Raw genomic sequence first — 14,817 nt, 5'->3', positions numbered from 1 at the left:
ACATTTTACTTTTACATTTACTTTTCACTGATTAGGAGGTGATTTTATTGTGTTTGTCAAAAATAAACTTGTGTCCATTACATCTAGAAAATTTCAGTTTGGTGTCTTTTGTATTAAACCACCTATGTTGGAAGTAGGCTTCTGACAGTCTGAACAGTACATGGAACTACAGTACAGAGAACCATGTGTTAACATGGAAAACTGGTTTTCAAAAAAATAAAATACGGCAGTTTTAACAATGAATTTAAACAAAAGTGACATGTTTTGATCAGTTGGTAATAAAATAGGAGAACCAATGCTGACTATTAGTGTTTTTCTTGAGGCAAAATTGGAATTTTACCAATTTTACCTCTAAATGGGTAAAATATAGTCACATTTTAAAAATCTGAAATAACCATGAAAACTTGAAATTGAATGTAACTTTAGTGTTTGTAGAGCCCACACATGCTCATACTGCACAATTTTAAATATATATATGAGGGTGGGCCAAGATTATATTACCCCGTAATACCTTGAGATATGATAGTTTTCCATATGGCAATATTAATTAAAAAAAATATAATCAAAACGTGAAAAAGAATAAAGAAAAGCAACAATTACTCCTTCAGCTACCCAAGATATGTGGAAGCCTCACATTAAACTATTTAAAAAATAGCGTATGTTTTAGTGTATAAATTAAATGAAATAAAAATTAATTTAATTTAAACAGTACAAGTGATTTTCCTTTTCATCATTCATTGCATGTAAATGTGCACAGTCCGTTTGCTAATTTACCTCAAAGAACTCCCCGAAAATCAAAACAACAAAGCAGTAACCACAGGCAGATTTTGCGTACTTCCAATGATTTCCTCTTGGCTACGGGTGACATCTAGGGACTCTTTTCTAAGTTCTCGCGATATCTTATCGCCGGCCAGACAGCAACGAGATGAGCCATGGCAATAGAAAACAAACCAGAGGAAGAATTTGACACAGTTTTTAGTCTGAATGACTCCCTGGAGCTCTCCTCTCATCCAGAGCATGACAGTGGAAAGGCACGAATCTTCAAGATAATAGTCATAGGAGACTCAAACGTGGGGAAGACGTGCCTGACTTACCGCTTCTGCGGGGGCACTTTCCTGAAAAACCCAGAGGCAACTATCGGGGTGGATTTCAGGGAGAGGTCGGTGGTGCTGGACGGAGAGAACATCAAGGTGAGGTGACACACGTTAATAATTATCCACAAGAAACGATAAACATGCTCTGTCTGGTGTGTTGCTTTTATTGGAAGATTAGAGGAAAAGCGTTCTTATCATCACAGGAAATTATAGTTTGCTTAATGAAAAACGGGCTAATGGGCTACAGCATTCCACAATTTAAGATTTCTATATTTTACTTTTACATTTTTTTCAGTTCGCAAAAGTCTATAATTAGAACTGTTCATTCAACAGTTTTCTCCTCGATGTTCTCATCAAAGGAAAACAGGTGCTACATCTCATGACACAGTGCCTTGCAAAAATATCAGTATTCCTTAGAGTCTCAAACACAAATTTGTTTTCTGTGACTCTTACACGCTAGACCAACAAAAGATTGTGTTAGGACTTGGCTTTTCCAGCTTTGTGCATTTAGAGGCTTATGTTAATGCCCATTCTTCTTCACAAACTGTCTCATGTCCAGACAAATAGGATGGAAAGCATCTATTGACATCCATTTTGTAAAGACTTTGACTAGGCCATTCTAATTCATGGATTTGCTTTCATTTAAACCCTTCTATTCCTATTCTGGGTGCGTTTACGTTAGCTTTCATGCTGGAAGTGCAAGTTTTAGCTTAATAAGTATGCTGTTTCTCCAGCAATTGGCCTTTGTTGAGTCTACAAAAAAAAGGCCAGTTAACGATTAATTGGCTACTAAATAAGTTGACAGTTATTTTAATAATTGATTAATCACGATTAGTTGCTTCAGCCGTAATTTATATTTCTTCTATAAATACTACGACAAAATACTGTCAACCAGCTCAGTCCCAAATCACATTTCAAAGGCCTTTCTTCATCATTACAATACTGATTCTTAAAACCAAACTCCGCAAACCAGACAGTGACAAAACAGAGATTGCCATGTTGTCGTTTGTTTTCTCGTCCCGATTTCTCGGTAGGAAAACGATGGCGTCACTCTTGCTGCACGCGCTGAACAACAACGAATCTGCTTCTGCTTCTGCCTCCTTTTCCAGTTGCAGATTTGGGACACAGCGGGTCAGGAGCGCTTCAGGAAGAGCATGGTGGAGCACTACTACCGCAGTGTTCACGCCGTCATCTTTGTGTATGACGTGACCAATCTGCCATCCTTCGAAAGCATCCCCGAGTGGATTGAAGAGTGCAGCAAACACTCCGTGGGGCCCCTGGTGCCACGCATCATCGTGGGAAACAAATGTGACCTGAGGGAACATCGGCAGGTGGCCGCCTCTGCTGCCCACTGTCTTGCCGACAGCTACAACTTCCCCCTGTTCGAGACTTCGGCCAAAGACCCCGCTGAGAAAGAGCATGTTGACGCCATCTTTCTGACTTTAGCTTATCGGCTGAAGAGCCACAAGCCCCTGAGACTGAAGCAGCTGAGTGAGAGCTCTGTTAGGGAGCTGAGGAACCAGAGAGAACAGGAAACGACATTTTGTCAGTGCTAAGGTCTACTGTGGGCTCACCAGGGTGGACAAAGGCCACGGGATCCGTCTGAACGTCTGTTTAAAATCAACATTGTCACTAAATTAGTGAGCGGTATTTAAAAAGTAGAAAGAAGCTTTCTGTTGTTTCTAAAATGCTCTCTGGTTGATGTCAGGCACAGGTCATGGTCATGGCAGCAAAGACCGATCGGTTGGAGCAAAAGTTTAACCGATACTTCTACAAAATGCATGAGTCAATGTGGACATGTGTCAAGTATTTGCACTTCAGAAAACAATTACGATTGACAAGAAATGTCTACATCAATCTCTCTCTGGCAGAATTATGTTCCGTCGTTGAATTACAATGCAGACTGCTGGACAGAAAACGAAAATAAAGTGTTTAAAGTCACCAAAGCAGATAGAATGACAATGGAACTGCGATGAAATTTGCAATCATTTTCTTTTTCTGTATACATTGCAAACACAAGTCTAGAATAATGATGCATATCAATGTAAGTGGTAAAATGCTGCTACTTTGTGGGTACAAAATATAAATCCATACAGCTGACCTGCGAAACGTATCTAGAATAAGCTCTGGTTCCTAGAAATCAACACGAAATGTATCAAACATGACTGATTGTTAAGTTGCATGTAAACAGTTTAAACAACATGTTACAAAAGTAAAACAATTTGACTATTTCAGCCTGAGTGATGGGGGGGGGAAAAAAACGCACTTTACTATGCATTATTTATAGAACTATAAAGGGAGCTGAAACCTTTGGATCAGTGCAGTGTCGTGATTGTTATATCAATGTGGATCTGTTTTGATAATTAAATGTGCAGATTATATCAAAGTAGTGGGACCATTTCATGGTTTTGGAAGCCAAAACAGCTAGAGGGCTGGTGCAGAGACGACCTCTATGAGGACAAAACAAAGGAAACGATCGTCTAGTTCTGAAGGTCATGAGCCAAACACAAAAGCCTCGCCATCAGAGCCCTTCCAGGAGAGAAAGTGAATGGCATTTAATTTATCAGAGTGCGGATCTCTGATGACCTCGCGCTGATCGAAGAACATCGCCACTATTGTGAAATGGGCCCAGCAGAGACTGCAATTTCTGGGGAAACTGAAACCAATGTCGCTCCTCCCTACCAGCATCTCGCATCATCCCTCAAGGCCGTGGTTTAGTTGTGGTTTTCGATGGGGTGTTATAGATCTCTTCCCAGAGCAGCGTGCAGAGAGTGTAGCAAAAAAATAAAGTTAAATTTTGTAAGTTGTGTGTGAAAAGGGTTTTCTAAGGCTCAATTGTATGTCCAGTTAGTAGGAACAGATTCACTCCCTTTGTGGTTTGAACCAGTGTTTATTTTATTACTTAGACAAGTTTTAATTGGATTTACTCATCCCCGATTTAACATCTGTCCTCATTAGTCATCGTATTTTGCATGGTATTTGGTTTATTATACACTGAACAATTTCGTGTTAAAAACAGTGAAATTCATGGAACCTGTTTCTATTTTTGAAAAAAAAGTGTTTTCAGTGTTTTCTTGTAATAAGCAAAATCGTGAAAAGCATGATGTATAGAAACTTGTAAAACCTGGACTTGTATTAGGAGTGCTTCTTATTCATTGTATTATATCTATGGATTTTCAGTTATATTGGCTTTCTTTGGGGGGTTTGTTTGAGTGAGGGGCAGCATTCATGCAAGAACCACCACTGCTCATGATGCTCCAGCTGCAATGACAGAAAAAAACGAGTGCTGCAGTGAATGCGAACGTTAATAGGTAGTTAAAATGTCTCTATAATATCTTTCAGAACTACTGCAGGATCAGGACTCTGAAAAATATTACTTTATAATTTACTTTTATAATGTCATCAGTTAAATATACAATTAAATGGAAATAATTTAACTTTTGTGTTATTGTTGTCACGACCGTTAAGCTCTATTATATGGCGGGCAGCATGGTTGCACAGTGGTAACACTGTTGCCTTGCAGCAATATGGTCTTGAGCCTGGGATCTTTCTGTTTAGAGTTTGCATGTTTTCTCAGTACATGCGTGAGTTCTCTCCTGGTTCTCCAGCTTAATCCAAAAACATGTTACTGTTAGTTAATTGGTTTCTAAACTGACCTAAAGTGTAAGTGTGTAAGCTGGTTAGTTCTCCTTTGTGCCTCTGTGATGATCTGTCGATCTACCCCCGGTGGAGATGGGCACCTCCTCCCTGGCGACCCTTCAAGAACAGGCGGAGAATGGACGGATGGAAATAAAATGGGTCTAATGTTGAGACTATCTCACCCAGATTTCAATATTTGACCTATTTTCAGCGACGACCAGCGGCCATCTCTTGCGTAGCAACAGCCCTGATGAGGCGTTTAATAAACCACGTACAAAAATAATTATTTCAATTCAGTCCAGTCGCTAAAAATGAATAGACCCGTTACATGTGGAATACTAATGTAAATACACCTTCTCCATCGATTTTTAAAATTTTTTGTGTCTTCCCAATTAGCCATTCTCTTGATAATCTCTCATTCATGTACTGTGTTCTCTTCTTTACCATGTTTTGAACGCGCAAGTGAAAGCATCGCGGTAACCGAGACTGTCCATGTTCTTCACGCGGCGTCTCTCTGCGGCCATGGTAACACCTTGCTCAACGTTGGACTGCTAATTCATTAACTACCTCACCAACAGTCGCATTTTGTGCAGGTGTAAAGAACACTTTCGCAAAAAAACGTATTGTTAAATGCACGGTACGTGTCTCGTCATTGTCTGCATGTGTGTTTAACGCTCTGTGGGAGGATTAGGGGAGTGTTTGCTTACTGACACACGGCGGCCAGTTGAATTTGTGTTTTTGTCTGTTGCCGTCTGACCGCGAATTAGCACAAAGCTAACGTCAAAGCGGGTGCAAATATGTTCGTACAGTAATTTGGGTGTTGAATTGTTTTTATGGTAGTTTTCCGAGCTGTTTGTTCACCGCGTTAAAAAAAGAAAAACAAATCGGTGTCTCTGTTATCAGCTAGCTTATTTTCATATAGCAGGTGTTGCTGTATAACTGATAGTAAGCTGCATAATTAGTTTAATCTTTTGAGCATTTAACACTAATGAGATTTAATGACTTATTGTAGAGTTCCGTGGACTTTTCAGTAGCTAAAATTTGCAAACTCGTTGTTAAATCGCGCTGTTAATTCAGGAAATTGTTTGCTTTCTTTGCAGCTGTTTATGAAGCATGAATTTGGCAGAGATATGTGACAACGCCAAGAAGGGCCGTGAGTATGCCCTGCTTGGAAACTATGACTCCTCCGTGGTGTACTACCAAGGCGTGATTCAGCAGATCCACAAGCACTCTCAGTCCCTCAGAGATCCAGCTCTGAAAGTTAAATGGCAACAGGTCAGTCAACCTTCCCTTTCACTTTCCATTGATAATAAACTGCAGATCAGCAGGACAAATGCACAGGAGTCACTTTGGATTACGACTTCCTTTCCTTTCTTTTGCATAGTTTGAATGTAGGTTTTTTTTTTCTTTCACTACTACTACTGCCAGACTAGATATATATTTTGTTCTATTATAAGTCATCTAACATGCTGGTTATTGGGTTTCTAGGAGTTTTTACAATATTGCAGCCTATAAAGCCGTCTTTCCATCCATCTGTCCAAGCACATACACTTGTCCTTATGTGTCTATCCTTCCATCCATTTACTTGTTCTGCTTCTGTCAACTCTCATCAATTTGTCCTTCTGTATGTTAATCCACCTGTCTGTTCATCCTTACCATTTCCGGAATTTGCAGGGTATATTTAAAGCAAGAGCACTACATATATATATATATATATATGTGTGTGTGTAGTAATTTAAGAGGGAAGAACCTTTATACTTGCACTTTGGCTAAGTGCCCAAGCTGATTTCAGCCTGAAAAACATGGAAAATCTGCAGGAACCCTGTAATGTTTTTTTTTCTTTCTAATTCTATGCACATTTTCTAAAGACTTTGAAATAAAAATAAAACTAAATAATAAAAAGACTATACATTTATAAAATTTGTAAAAAAAAAAATAAAAATACAAGAATGCTTGAGGAAGATTAAGCTGTAACTGTTAACATTGTGAATTTAAATTAGTTCCCTGAGCTGAGTAAAAGAGTCCCTTGTGCTCGACTCTCTCTCAGTTGAAGAGCTGGACAACACAACAGGAAATGACCCCAGATCATGAACAGAGCATTGAACCCCACCCCCGCACCCTCATCCCCTGCGAATCTGAAACAAGACAGACATCCAGTAGCCACTCAACGCAAGTGGGTAGCAGCCCTGTTGAAAAGGTCTGAAGAGTGAAGAAAGCTGTGATTATATAAAGCTAAAAAAGTGATTTTTCTTATTGGTTGCTATAAAAGTACAGCGCCAGGGGCTCTTGGATAAGACCGATGCATTCAGAGCAGTGATTCTCAAGACTTTTTCTAACAGCTACCACTTCAGTAAATACTGTACCCAGATTTCTGTTTTAAAATGGTACCACTTATAGGACATGGACTTATTTGTGTTATGTTGTAAAAAGAAAAACAAATGGTTTCTGTCCCATATTTACTCCGAAGTTGTAATTTTTGACTTTTAAGATGGAAAAATGAACAAAAATGCCACTAGAAGTTAGACTTCTTAGTGGAAATGTCAGAAGATTCTCACCTCTACCTCAAAATCCAATATGGCTGCCTGACATGTACAATTACCTGATGGCTTTGGTGGAAAAAATGATAATCTGATCATTTGCATCTTATCAAATCAGTTACAATGCTGCTACAGTGGCAAACAGTAGAGAAACACATTGGTATTGGCTTAAACTGCTAATATTTATTAGAATGGTAACTCATCTTATCAATTAGCAAACTCAACTGGTTTTCAAACTCGACCAGTTAAGTTGGGTTGGATGTCGTTCCCTGACTTGTTCTGTTTTAACTTGATGTAAATGGAACTGATCGTGACTCATTGTTGTCCATTTCTTCACAGTTTATGTATTTGTACTAACCTTAAAAATAATTTGGACTTGACAATCATAGGTAGAGTTTGTCTTTGTCGGTAGCTTTTTTTTTTTTCCAACTGTCAAGTGTTCAAATCATATGTTGCTAATATTCCTGAATCTGTAAATTAAACTTCACTTGTCCAAACATTAAAGTGTTTCTTGAAACACTGCAACTTTAAAATGAACGCCTACAAACATTAGAGGCTGTTTTTTTTTGTTTTTATTTTAACTTAATATTAAGATTAAGTTAAAATAAATGACCTCCTTCCTTCTGTGTGTGAGCAGCTCAGACAGGAACTGACAGAGGAATATGAGCAGGTGAAAAGCATTATGGGAACACTTGAGAGCTTCAAGTCCGAGAAGCCAGTCGACATCCTTGTCCCTCTGGAGCGGCCAGAGGACCCGGCAGTTTGGCCCCCACCCATCCCAGTGGAACACAGGCGAGTGATGTTGTACCTGAATTGGCTGTGTGACAAAACGACACACTAAACTCCACAGGGTGTGATTTTGCATAGTCGGGTTTTATCTCTACAGCCTCCACTACATCACTATTCCACTTACAGATCTGGTTTTGAACGTTGGGGGGTGATTTCCTGTCTATTATTATTGCCACTGTTCGCCTATCAGAAATGATCGTTGGTATGTTTAACCGTCTGTGTATTTGCAGGAATCCTGTTGTGGTGAAGAGGCCTAACAGCGCAATAAAGCAGCACAGGAAGGAATCTCCTGGTGTGCAGCACCGAGGAGCAGGAGGACGCGCTCAGACCAACCCCAAAGCAGAGCGGCAGGCCAACAGGGCCGCAAAGGCCAAAGATGATAAGGTCTGACAGCTGCTGTTGCTCATGTTTCGGTTGACCAGTAAATTAACATAGGGCGTTAAAGGAAACATTTGTTTTTTCAGCAGGGTAAGAAAGTGGACCCATTGGCGGAAGGAGAGCAGAAGAAGTTTGATGGTACTGGGTATGACAGCGACTTGGTTGACTCACTAGAGAGAGACATTGTCTCCCGCAATCCTAATGTACACTGGTGGGTTTCGTGTGTACTTCTTTACGTGTTTTGCTATTTTGATCGATTTTTTTTTTGTTTTGTTCTGCTCTCTGACTATTTTTTTCTGTGATTTGTAGGGATGATATTGCTGATTTGGAAGACGCTAAGAAGCTTCTGAGAGAGGCTGTAGTGCTGCCCATGTGGATGCCTGACTTTTTCAAGGGAATTCGTCGACCGTGGAAGGTAGGTCTGCTGCACCGTCAAAAATATTGATACCCCTTTAGAATTTAAAAAAAAAAAATTTGTATGTTTTCATTTCAGTTTATATTATTTTGATTTATTTTGTTACCAATAAAAATCTAAAAGATGTGACATGCATTTCTATTGATCTTTCCCCATTAGATTGATATGCCTAAATAAAACGAGTTGCAAAATATTAGCCTCAAAGTCAGTGGACATTCTCCAAAAGACTTGCAGTGAAAGCTGGTTCTGCAAAGCATCGAGTCAACATTCAGAGATGAATTTGACATTCTTTTCATACTTTTGGCAAAAAGGTTTATGTATCATTTTCTACCTTTGTAAAATGTACACTACTTTGTGTTTTAGGTTTATCACATACAATTTTTGAAAATGTTTTAGGTTTATGAATGAATTTGTTCGTGCATGATGTGTTCACACAGTTCTAAATACTTATTAATGTCAGACATGTATGAGATGAGTGGATTGGCTCTGTTTAGATGTGCTGTGCCCAACTTCTTTGCTTTAATCTATTTTCTTGTAATTTATCAAAATTGTTTGAACCCCCATCTTTTCTCCCTGTCGTCATCTTATTTGTCGGCCTCTCTTTAGCCTCATCATGTGAGACCTTTTCCCTTCAGGCCTGCCATTTGAGAGTCAACACTACTGTGTTTTACAAGAGCTCAGTTCTTATCGTTTTTCTACTGTATGCACGCATACGTAAGCATTTCAGGCTGAAAACAAAGTGGTGCTTATTTCTCTTAGAATGCTGCAAATGGAGCAAAATGTTAGTTCAGAAGGAAAGTAAGTGTCATTAGTTTTAACATTCAGCCATATTTGTCCTTAGAGTTTATAACCTTTATGCTGATAGTCTTTTCCGTTTTTAGTGTTTTACCCTGGAAATCTTACATATGGCTAGAATTTTAAGACTTCAATACGTACAAATGAACTAGAACACTTCCTGTATAGTCTTAATATGTAAAATCTAATATTTTTTTCCTATATGCGGTAGGCATTTCAGATGCAGTTAAACAGTTATCTTATCTTATCAGAATACAGCTTTTTCTTGATATTTATTTTGTTTTTTGTTTTAAAATCCCTAATTGTGGTCTATGAGTACTTTCAACAAGACAGTTTTATTCTGGGTGACCAAACTCTTGGACACAGTGCCACAGATGGAGGATTTCAAGGTGATTTCTTTGTTTTGTCTTGCCAATCAAATCAAAAAATTGGAATCGGGGAGGGACAAACCAACACAATTAAACAGAATAATTAAAATTTCTTAACCAAATTTAACCATGCAATATGTCTCCATAACCCAAATAAAGTAGCAAATGCAAATAATTGTGCAAGTTTGTAGACGGTGGAAAAATTAGACGAGTGGCTTAAAAGAGACAAATATTCAGCTAGTGACTGTGTCTGCTGTGCGCGAGACTTAGATTGAAATCATTATTTTTACAATACGTTCCATGGAAAAAATTATTTTATTACCAGTGAAACAATAAAAAAGGCAACAATAAATATCCCTTCATAACATTTACGTTTAGGAGTCGTCCTCAGGCACCCAGCCCTGGATTGTAGATCCTCCCAGAGGACTGCCGATCAGCTACCTTCAATTACCTGCAACAGTCTTATCTGATTATTTTCTTTTTTTACACCGTTCTCCTCAGGGCGTACTAATGGTTGGCCCTCCGGGAACTGGAAAGACAATGTTAGCCAAAGCCGTGGCCACAGAATGTGGGACTACTTTCTTCAACGTGTCCTCCTCCACACTCACCTCCAAATACAGGGGCGAGTCAGAGAAACTTGTCCGTCTGCTGTTTGAAATGGTGAGTGTTTCTGCAGACTGCTTTCCTGGCTGGAATATTAAACATTTCCAACCTGTCTCTTTGTTTACCTGCATGTTTAAAAATATGTTTTCATCTTTTTTTTTCTCCTTAGGCTAGATTCTACGCTCCAACAACCATCTTCATCGATGAAATTGACTCCATCTGTGGCAGAAGAGGGACGTCAGACGAACACGAAGCCAGCCGGCGTGTTAAATCAGAACTTCTGATTCAGATGGACGGTTAGTGGACCACAGGGGGGGAGGTTGCTGATTGAGTGGATCAGCCAAGAATAAAAATAAGAATTCAAAGTATAAAACCTGCCACAATGTGGGCTTTTATACTTTTAGAATTAGAATTACTTTGGTAAAACTAGTTTTTCCAAAGTAATTCTGCGAGCTTTTCAGGTGTTGGCGGAGCCTTGGAAAACGATGACCCCTCTAAAATGGTGATGGTGCTCGCCGCCACGAACTTCCCCTGGGACATCGACGAGGCGTTGCGGCGACGGCTGGAGAAGCGGATCTACATCCCGTTGCCCACAGGTGACCTTTCAAGCCACCGCCGTCCAACTCGTTTCCATGCAAAACGAGGATGACTCATACTGATGGATCCGTTCCCTCTTGAAGCCTCGCCTTAACGTCTGACCCGTTCTGTCCGCATGTAGCCGTGGGCCGTGTGGAGCTTTTAAAGATCAACCTGAGGGAGGTGGAGTTGGCTCCTGACGTCAACCTTGACCTCATAGCGGAAAAGATCGAGGGATACTCGGGAGCGGACATCACCAACGTCTGCAGGTTTGTGCGTACTCGGGACAACGTGATCAGATGTTACCATTGAAGATCTGTCTTGTAGAATACACAGCAATGTGAATGCTGTCTTAAACTTCATCCTCAGGTATTCAGAACCTTCTTTAAAACAGTTGTAAAAAGTGTTCGCACACAGTGGTGTTGGCATTTATCATCAAGGACATTAAAACTGATCAGTTAGAGGCTGCATATGACTTGAGGCTGGGACAGAGGCTAACTTTCTGATAATACAACAAGGTTAAACATGAAGCCAGAGCTTCAGGGCAAATCTAACTCATAATCTAATCTGTGACGGGATTTGGAAAATTGATGTTCACAGAGGTTCTTTATCCTGTGTGACTGAACTCGAGCTGATTTACGCAAAACAAATGGCCAAAAGTTTCACTCTCTAGTTGTGAAGCCTGACTAGAAATGCACCACACAGTTTTGTGATATTTAGGTGTAAAAATATGTTGAAAACATTGAATCCATTTCACAATTTTTCCATTTCATTGTGTTGACCTAGTTCCCATGTAAAATCCCAATAAAAATACAACTTGTTTAAAATTCTTGATTAAAAGAAAAAAAACAACAACACATAACTCTTTATGCAACAGAACTCGGTAAATCACATTAAGGATTCGTAATATGATGTGACTGACCCAAGGTGAGTCCAGCACTCAGAATCATGTAACCAGACTGTTCTTTTTTTTTTTCTTTTTTTTTTGCAATTCTCTGCTTTATGTTGGAAACCAATCACAAATAAATTTAGTTATTTGATTTTTTTCCACATTTATTAGTCTGTTTTACATAGTTAACCTTAATATACCGACATTTATTCTATTTTAAATTCTTATCTCTTAAGGACCAGCTGTGCCTTTGTGAGTCACAGCTTCAGGGTTTACCAAAAAAAACAAAAAAAAAAAAACAATTAAGTAAAAATGTTTAATTATCTACAAAGTTTTATTTAAAACAGAAAAGCAGAAATTATTCCTACTGCTGCTGAAGTAAAAGTCCTGTTATTAATACTAAGCGATAAAACTTATTTTTATGCAAAAACAAAATATTTTTTAGGAACTCAATTCTCGGAATATTTCTATTACTTGTGTTTCTTTCCGATCGGAAAACTTCAGAACAGCCAAATTTTCTTGTAAAAAAGGAAATGGTAAAAAAAAGTTGTAATTAAACCACGCAACTGGCAGTTCCAAGCAACAGATGGGAGAGGGGCACCACTCTCGCATCTCTCTTTTCCATTTTCGGAAATGAATACTATGTAAATAGATTTAGTTTTCTCTTGGTCTGTGGATTTGTTTTGCAAAAGCTCTGCAGGGGATTTCAGGAATGTTCTGTTCTGAAACTATCTGTTCATTTCTTCAATCATTGCTTTAGTGACCTTGAGTACTTCATCTAGGAACAGCGTCTAGCTTTAGGCAGCATTTCTTCATAGAAACCGCCCCATCTTATTTCTGAACATTTAACTATTAAAACACTTGAGTTCCCGGATATCTGGTAACCATCTTTTCTGCCGTGTCTGCATCAGAGATGCATCCATGATGGCCATGCGTCGTCGAATCCAAGGCCTGAGCCCGGAGGAGATACGAGCCCTGTCTAAAGACGAGCTGCAGATGCCCGTCACCATGGAGGATTTCACTACGACTCTGAAGAAGATCTCAAAATCCGTCTCTGCTGCAGACCTGGAAAAATACGAATCCTGGATGGCAGAGTTTGGCTCCGTATAGAGAATAGATGCAAACTCGCACAGTTGGACCAGAGGGTTGAAAAGAGAATTCCCAGCTTTGAAGTGTAAAGGCTTTGAAGAGGAGGAGAACTGTAGAGTGAGCCAAGAAGCACATCAGGGATGTTGAAGCTCACATCAGAAGGCTGGCATCTTTGACAGAGCTTCATAAAAACTTTGAGAAGCTCCACTTCTGCTCTTTTTTTTTACATTCCCTCCCCCTACCCCACCCTTTGCACTATATAGGAAGACTTCTGATGTCTTCCACCTGGGTAACCTGAGGGATGTCAATATTATTAAGCTAAACATTTCTGACCTAAGAAAGATCTAGTAGTTGTCTAATAGTCAGATAGGAAAAAGTGGATTTGTTCTTGTGAAACATTCAATCTTGTTCACCTCTCATTAAAAAGGAAAAAAGAAAAGCCTGGCATACAGCATCGGACCTTACTTCTGATGACTTGATATACAATAAATCTACAATTGTAATCAATATTTTAAAAAGAAACCGTTAACAATGCATCATCCAAACAAAGCTGTGTCACTTTTTACAGCAAAGGCAACTGTTGACATATTTTTTTTCAACAAAGTTCAAATTGTCACTAACCCCACAAAAACGTGGTCGGCTTTGCATTTGCAAGATGTTCTACAAAGCATAAAGTTTATGTAGCATAATTCAACACTCAGACTCAAGTATTGTAATAAATTGCTGTTAGCAACTTAAATCTGACATATTTGTATGAAGTCTTACTTCATTCATAAAGATTGTTGTCTTAAAGAACTGTGTGTCTATATATATGTGTGTGTGTGTATGTGTGTATGTATATATATATATATATATATATATATATATTCAGCACTTTAAATGTATTTTCTTAAAACTTCCGTTTGTTGACTACTGACTGAACTCTTGCGTTTTAGTGACATGTTTGCTTTGTTGTGATTATTTTGTTGAGCTTTTTTTAATTTGTCTTCAGTTTTAGATTAAATTTGGACATATATGTAGAGCATACAAATGTGTTTGCTTACTTTTTTTTTTCATTTTTAAATAAAAAGAAAAAATTTGTTTTGACCTGAAACCTTGCCTGCTTCAGTTCTCCTGTGGCGTACCTCAAGGCTTCATTCCTGAAAATGACATTTATATGATCCCAAAAAATAGACCTAGTTTATTTTTAGTAGGCTATATCAGTCTCTGGACAAGCAGTTCATCCAAAACGGTGAAGCCGAGAGTCCTGACCATCACCAGCTTAAACTGTTTTACAAATAAACTTGCCTCGCCTTAAAATAGAAATAGGACAGGTTTTCATGGTTCTATAACATTGGGTGTAGTATTTAATTTTGGGTATTGGTTGCTTAAAGTCAACAAGTATGTTTTTAGATTTTCATATCACAGTTGTTGAACAGGCGGCAGCTCAGTTGTTAATAGAAATGTGTGTATATCATAAACTTTGGGTTAGAGAAATACTTTCATGAGTCATACGAGTCAAATGAATAATGTAACGTAGAGTGACCTGGTCTGGGAGCCATGCAAGCCACTTGATCACTCAGACTCTTTTATTACACAGCCATGCTGTGTTGTAGCCTGATACGAGACTGAATATTTAACCTCTTCCCCTCTGTTTACAAGGAGC

At 38.8% G+C, this 14,817-nt stretch overlaps 2 protein-coding genes across 6 annotated transcripts; both read left to right on the top strand.

Moving 5' to 3' along the window:
• The first annotated feature begins 876 nt into the window (after nt 1-876).
• On the top strand, nt 877-3,477 carry LOC103134726 (ras-related protein Rab-33B). The gene is made up of 2 exons (XM_007547130.2): nt 877-1,190; nt 2,204-3,477. The coding sequence occupies exons 1-2, from the start codon at nt 933-935 to the stop codon at nt 2,648-2,650; spliced, it is 705 nt and encodes a 234-aa protein (XP_007547192.1). The 5' UTR covers nt 877-932; the 3' UTR covers nt 2,651-3,477.
• A 1,717-nt stretch (nt 3,478-5,194) lies between these two features.
• Nucleotides 5,195-13,915, top strand: katnal1 (katanin p60 subunit A-like 1). Of its 5 annotated transcripts, none has more exons than XM_016669090.1 (11): nt 5,195-5,326; nt 5,834-6,008; nt 7,908-8,062; nt 8,290-8,443; nt 8,524-8,648; nt 8,747-8,852; nt 10,517-10,675; nt 10,788-10,914; nt 11,080-11,214; nt 11,337-11,463; nt 12,995-13,915. In XM_016669090.1, exons 2-11 carry the CDS (start codon nt 5,847-5,849, stop codon nt 13,191-13,193), a joined length of 1,449 nt encoding a protein of 482 aa, XP_016524576.1. In that variant the 5' UTR covers nt 5,195-5,326; nt 5,834-5,846; the 3' UTR covers nt 13,194-13,915. The 5 variants fall into 5 exon arrangements, with proteins under 5 accessions (XP_016524576.1, XP_007547190.1, XP_007547188.1 ...); XM_007547128.2 differs by having other exon boundaries at nt 5,195-5,370; nt 8,527-8,648; XM_007547126.2 differs by having other exon boundaries at nt 5,196-5,370.
• The last annotated feature ends 902 nt before the right edge of the window (nt 13,916-14,817 follow it).

This window comes from Poecilia formosa, unplaced genomic scaffold (genome assembly GCF_000485575.1).
Source record: "Poecilia formosa unplaced genomic scaffold, Poecilia_formosa-5.1.2 Scaffold19, whole genome shotgun sequence".
In the NCBI taxonomy this organism is placed as follows: Eukaryota; Metazoa; Chordata; class Actinopteri; order Cyprinodontiformes; family Poeciliidae; genus Poecilia; species Poecilia formosa.
Note: the sequence above shows the minus strand (reverse complement) of the source record. Positions and strands in the feature narration are given on the sequence as shown.

What these genes read in the sequence shown, in the direction of transcription:
- LOC103134726 (XM_007547130.2), top strand. Translation starts at nt 933, where the DNA reads ATGGCAATAGAAAACAAACCAGAGGAAGAATTTGACACAGTTTTTAGT. An exon ending in TGGACGGAGAGAACATCAAG is followed by an intron (nt 1,191 to 2,203) that starts GTGAGGTGACAC and finishes CTCCTTTTCCAG; the next exon opens with TTGCAGATTTGGGACACAGC.
- katnal1 (XM_016669090.1), top strand. Translation starts at nt 5,847, where the DNA reads ATGAATTTGGCAGAGATATGTGACAACGCCAAGAAGGGCCGTGAGTAT. An exon ending in ACTTCTGATTCAGATGGACG is followed by an intron (nt 10,915 to 11,079) that starts GTTAGTGGACCA and finishes CGAGCTTTTCAG; the next exon opens with GTGTTGGCGGAGCCTTGGAA. An exon ending in GACATCACCAACGTCTGCAG is followed by an intron (nt 11,464 to 12,994) that starts GTTTGTGCGTAC and finishes TGTCTGCATCAG; the next exon opens with AGATGCATCCATGATGGCCA.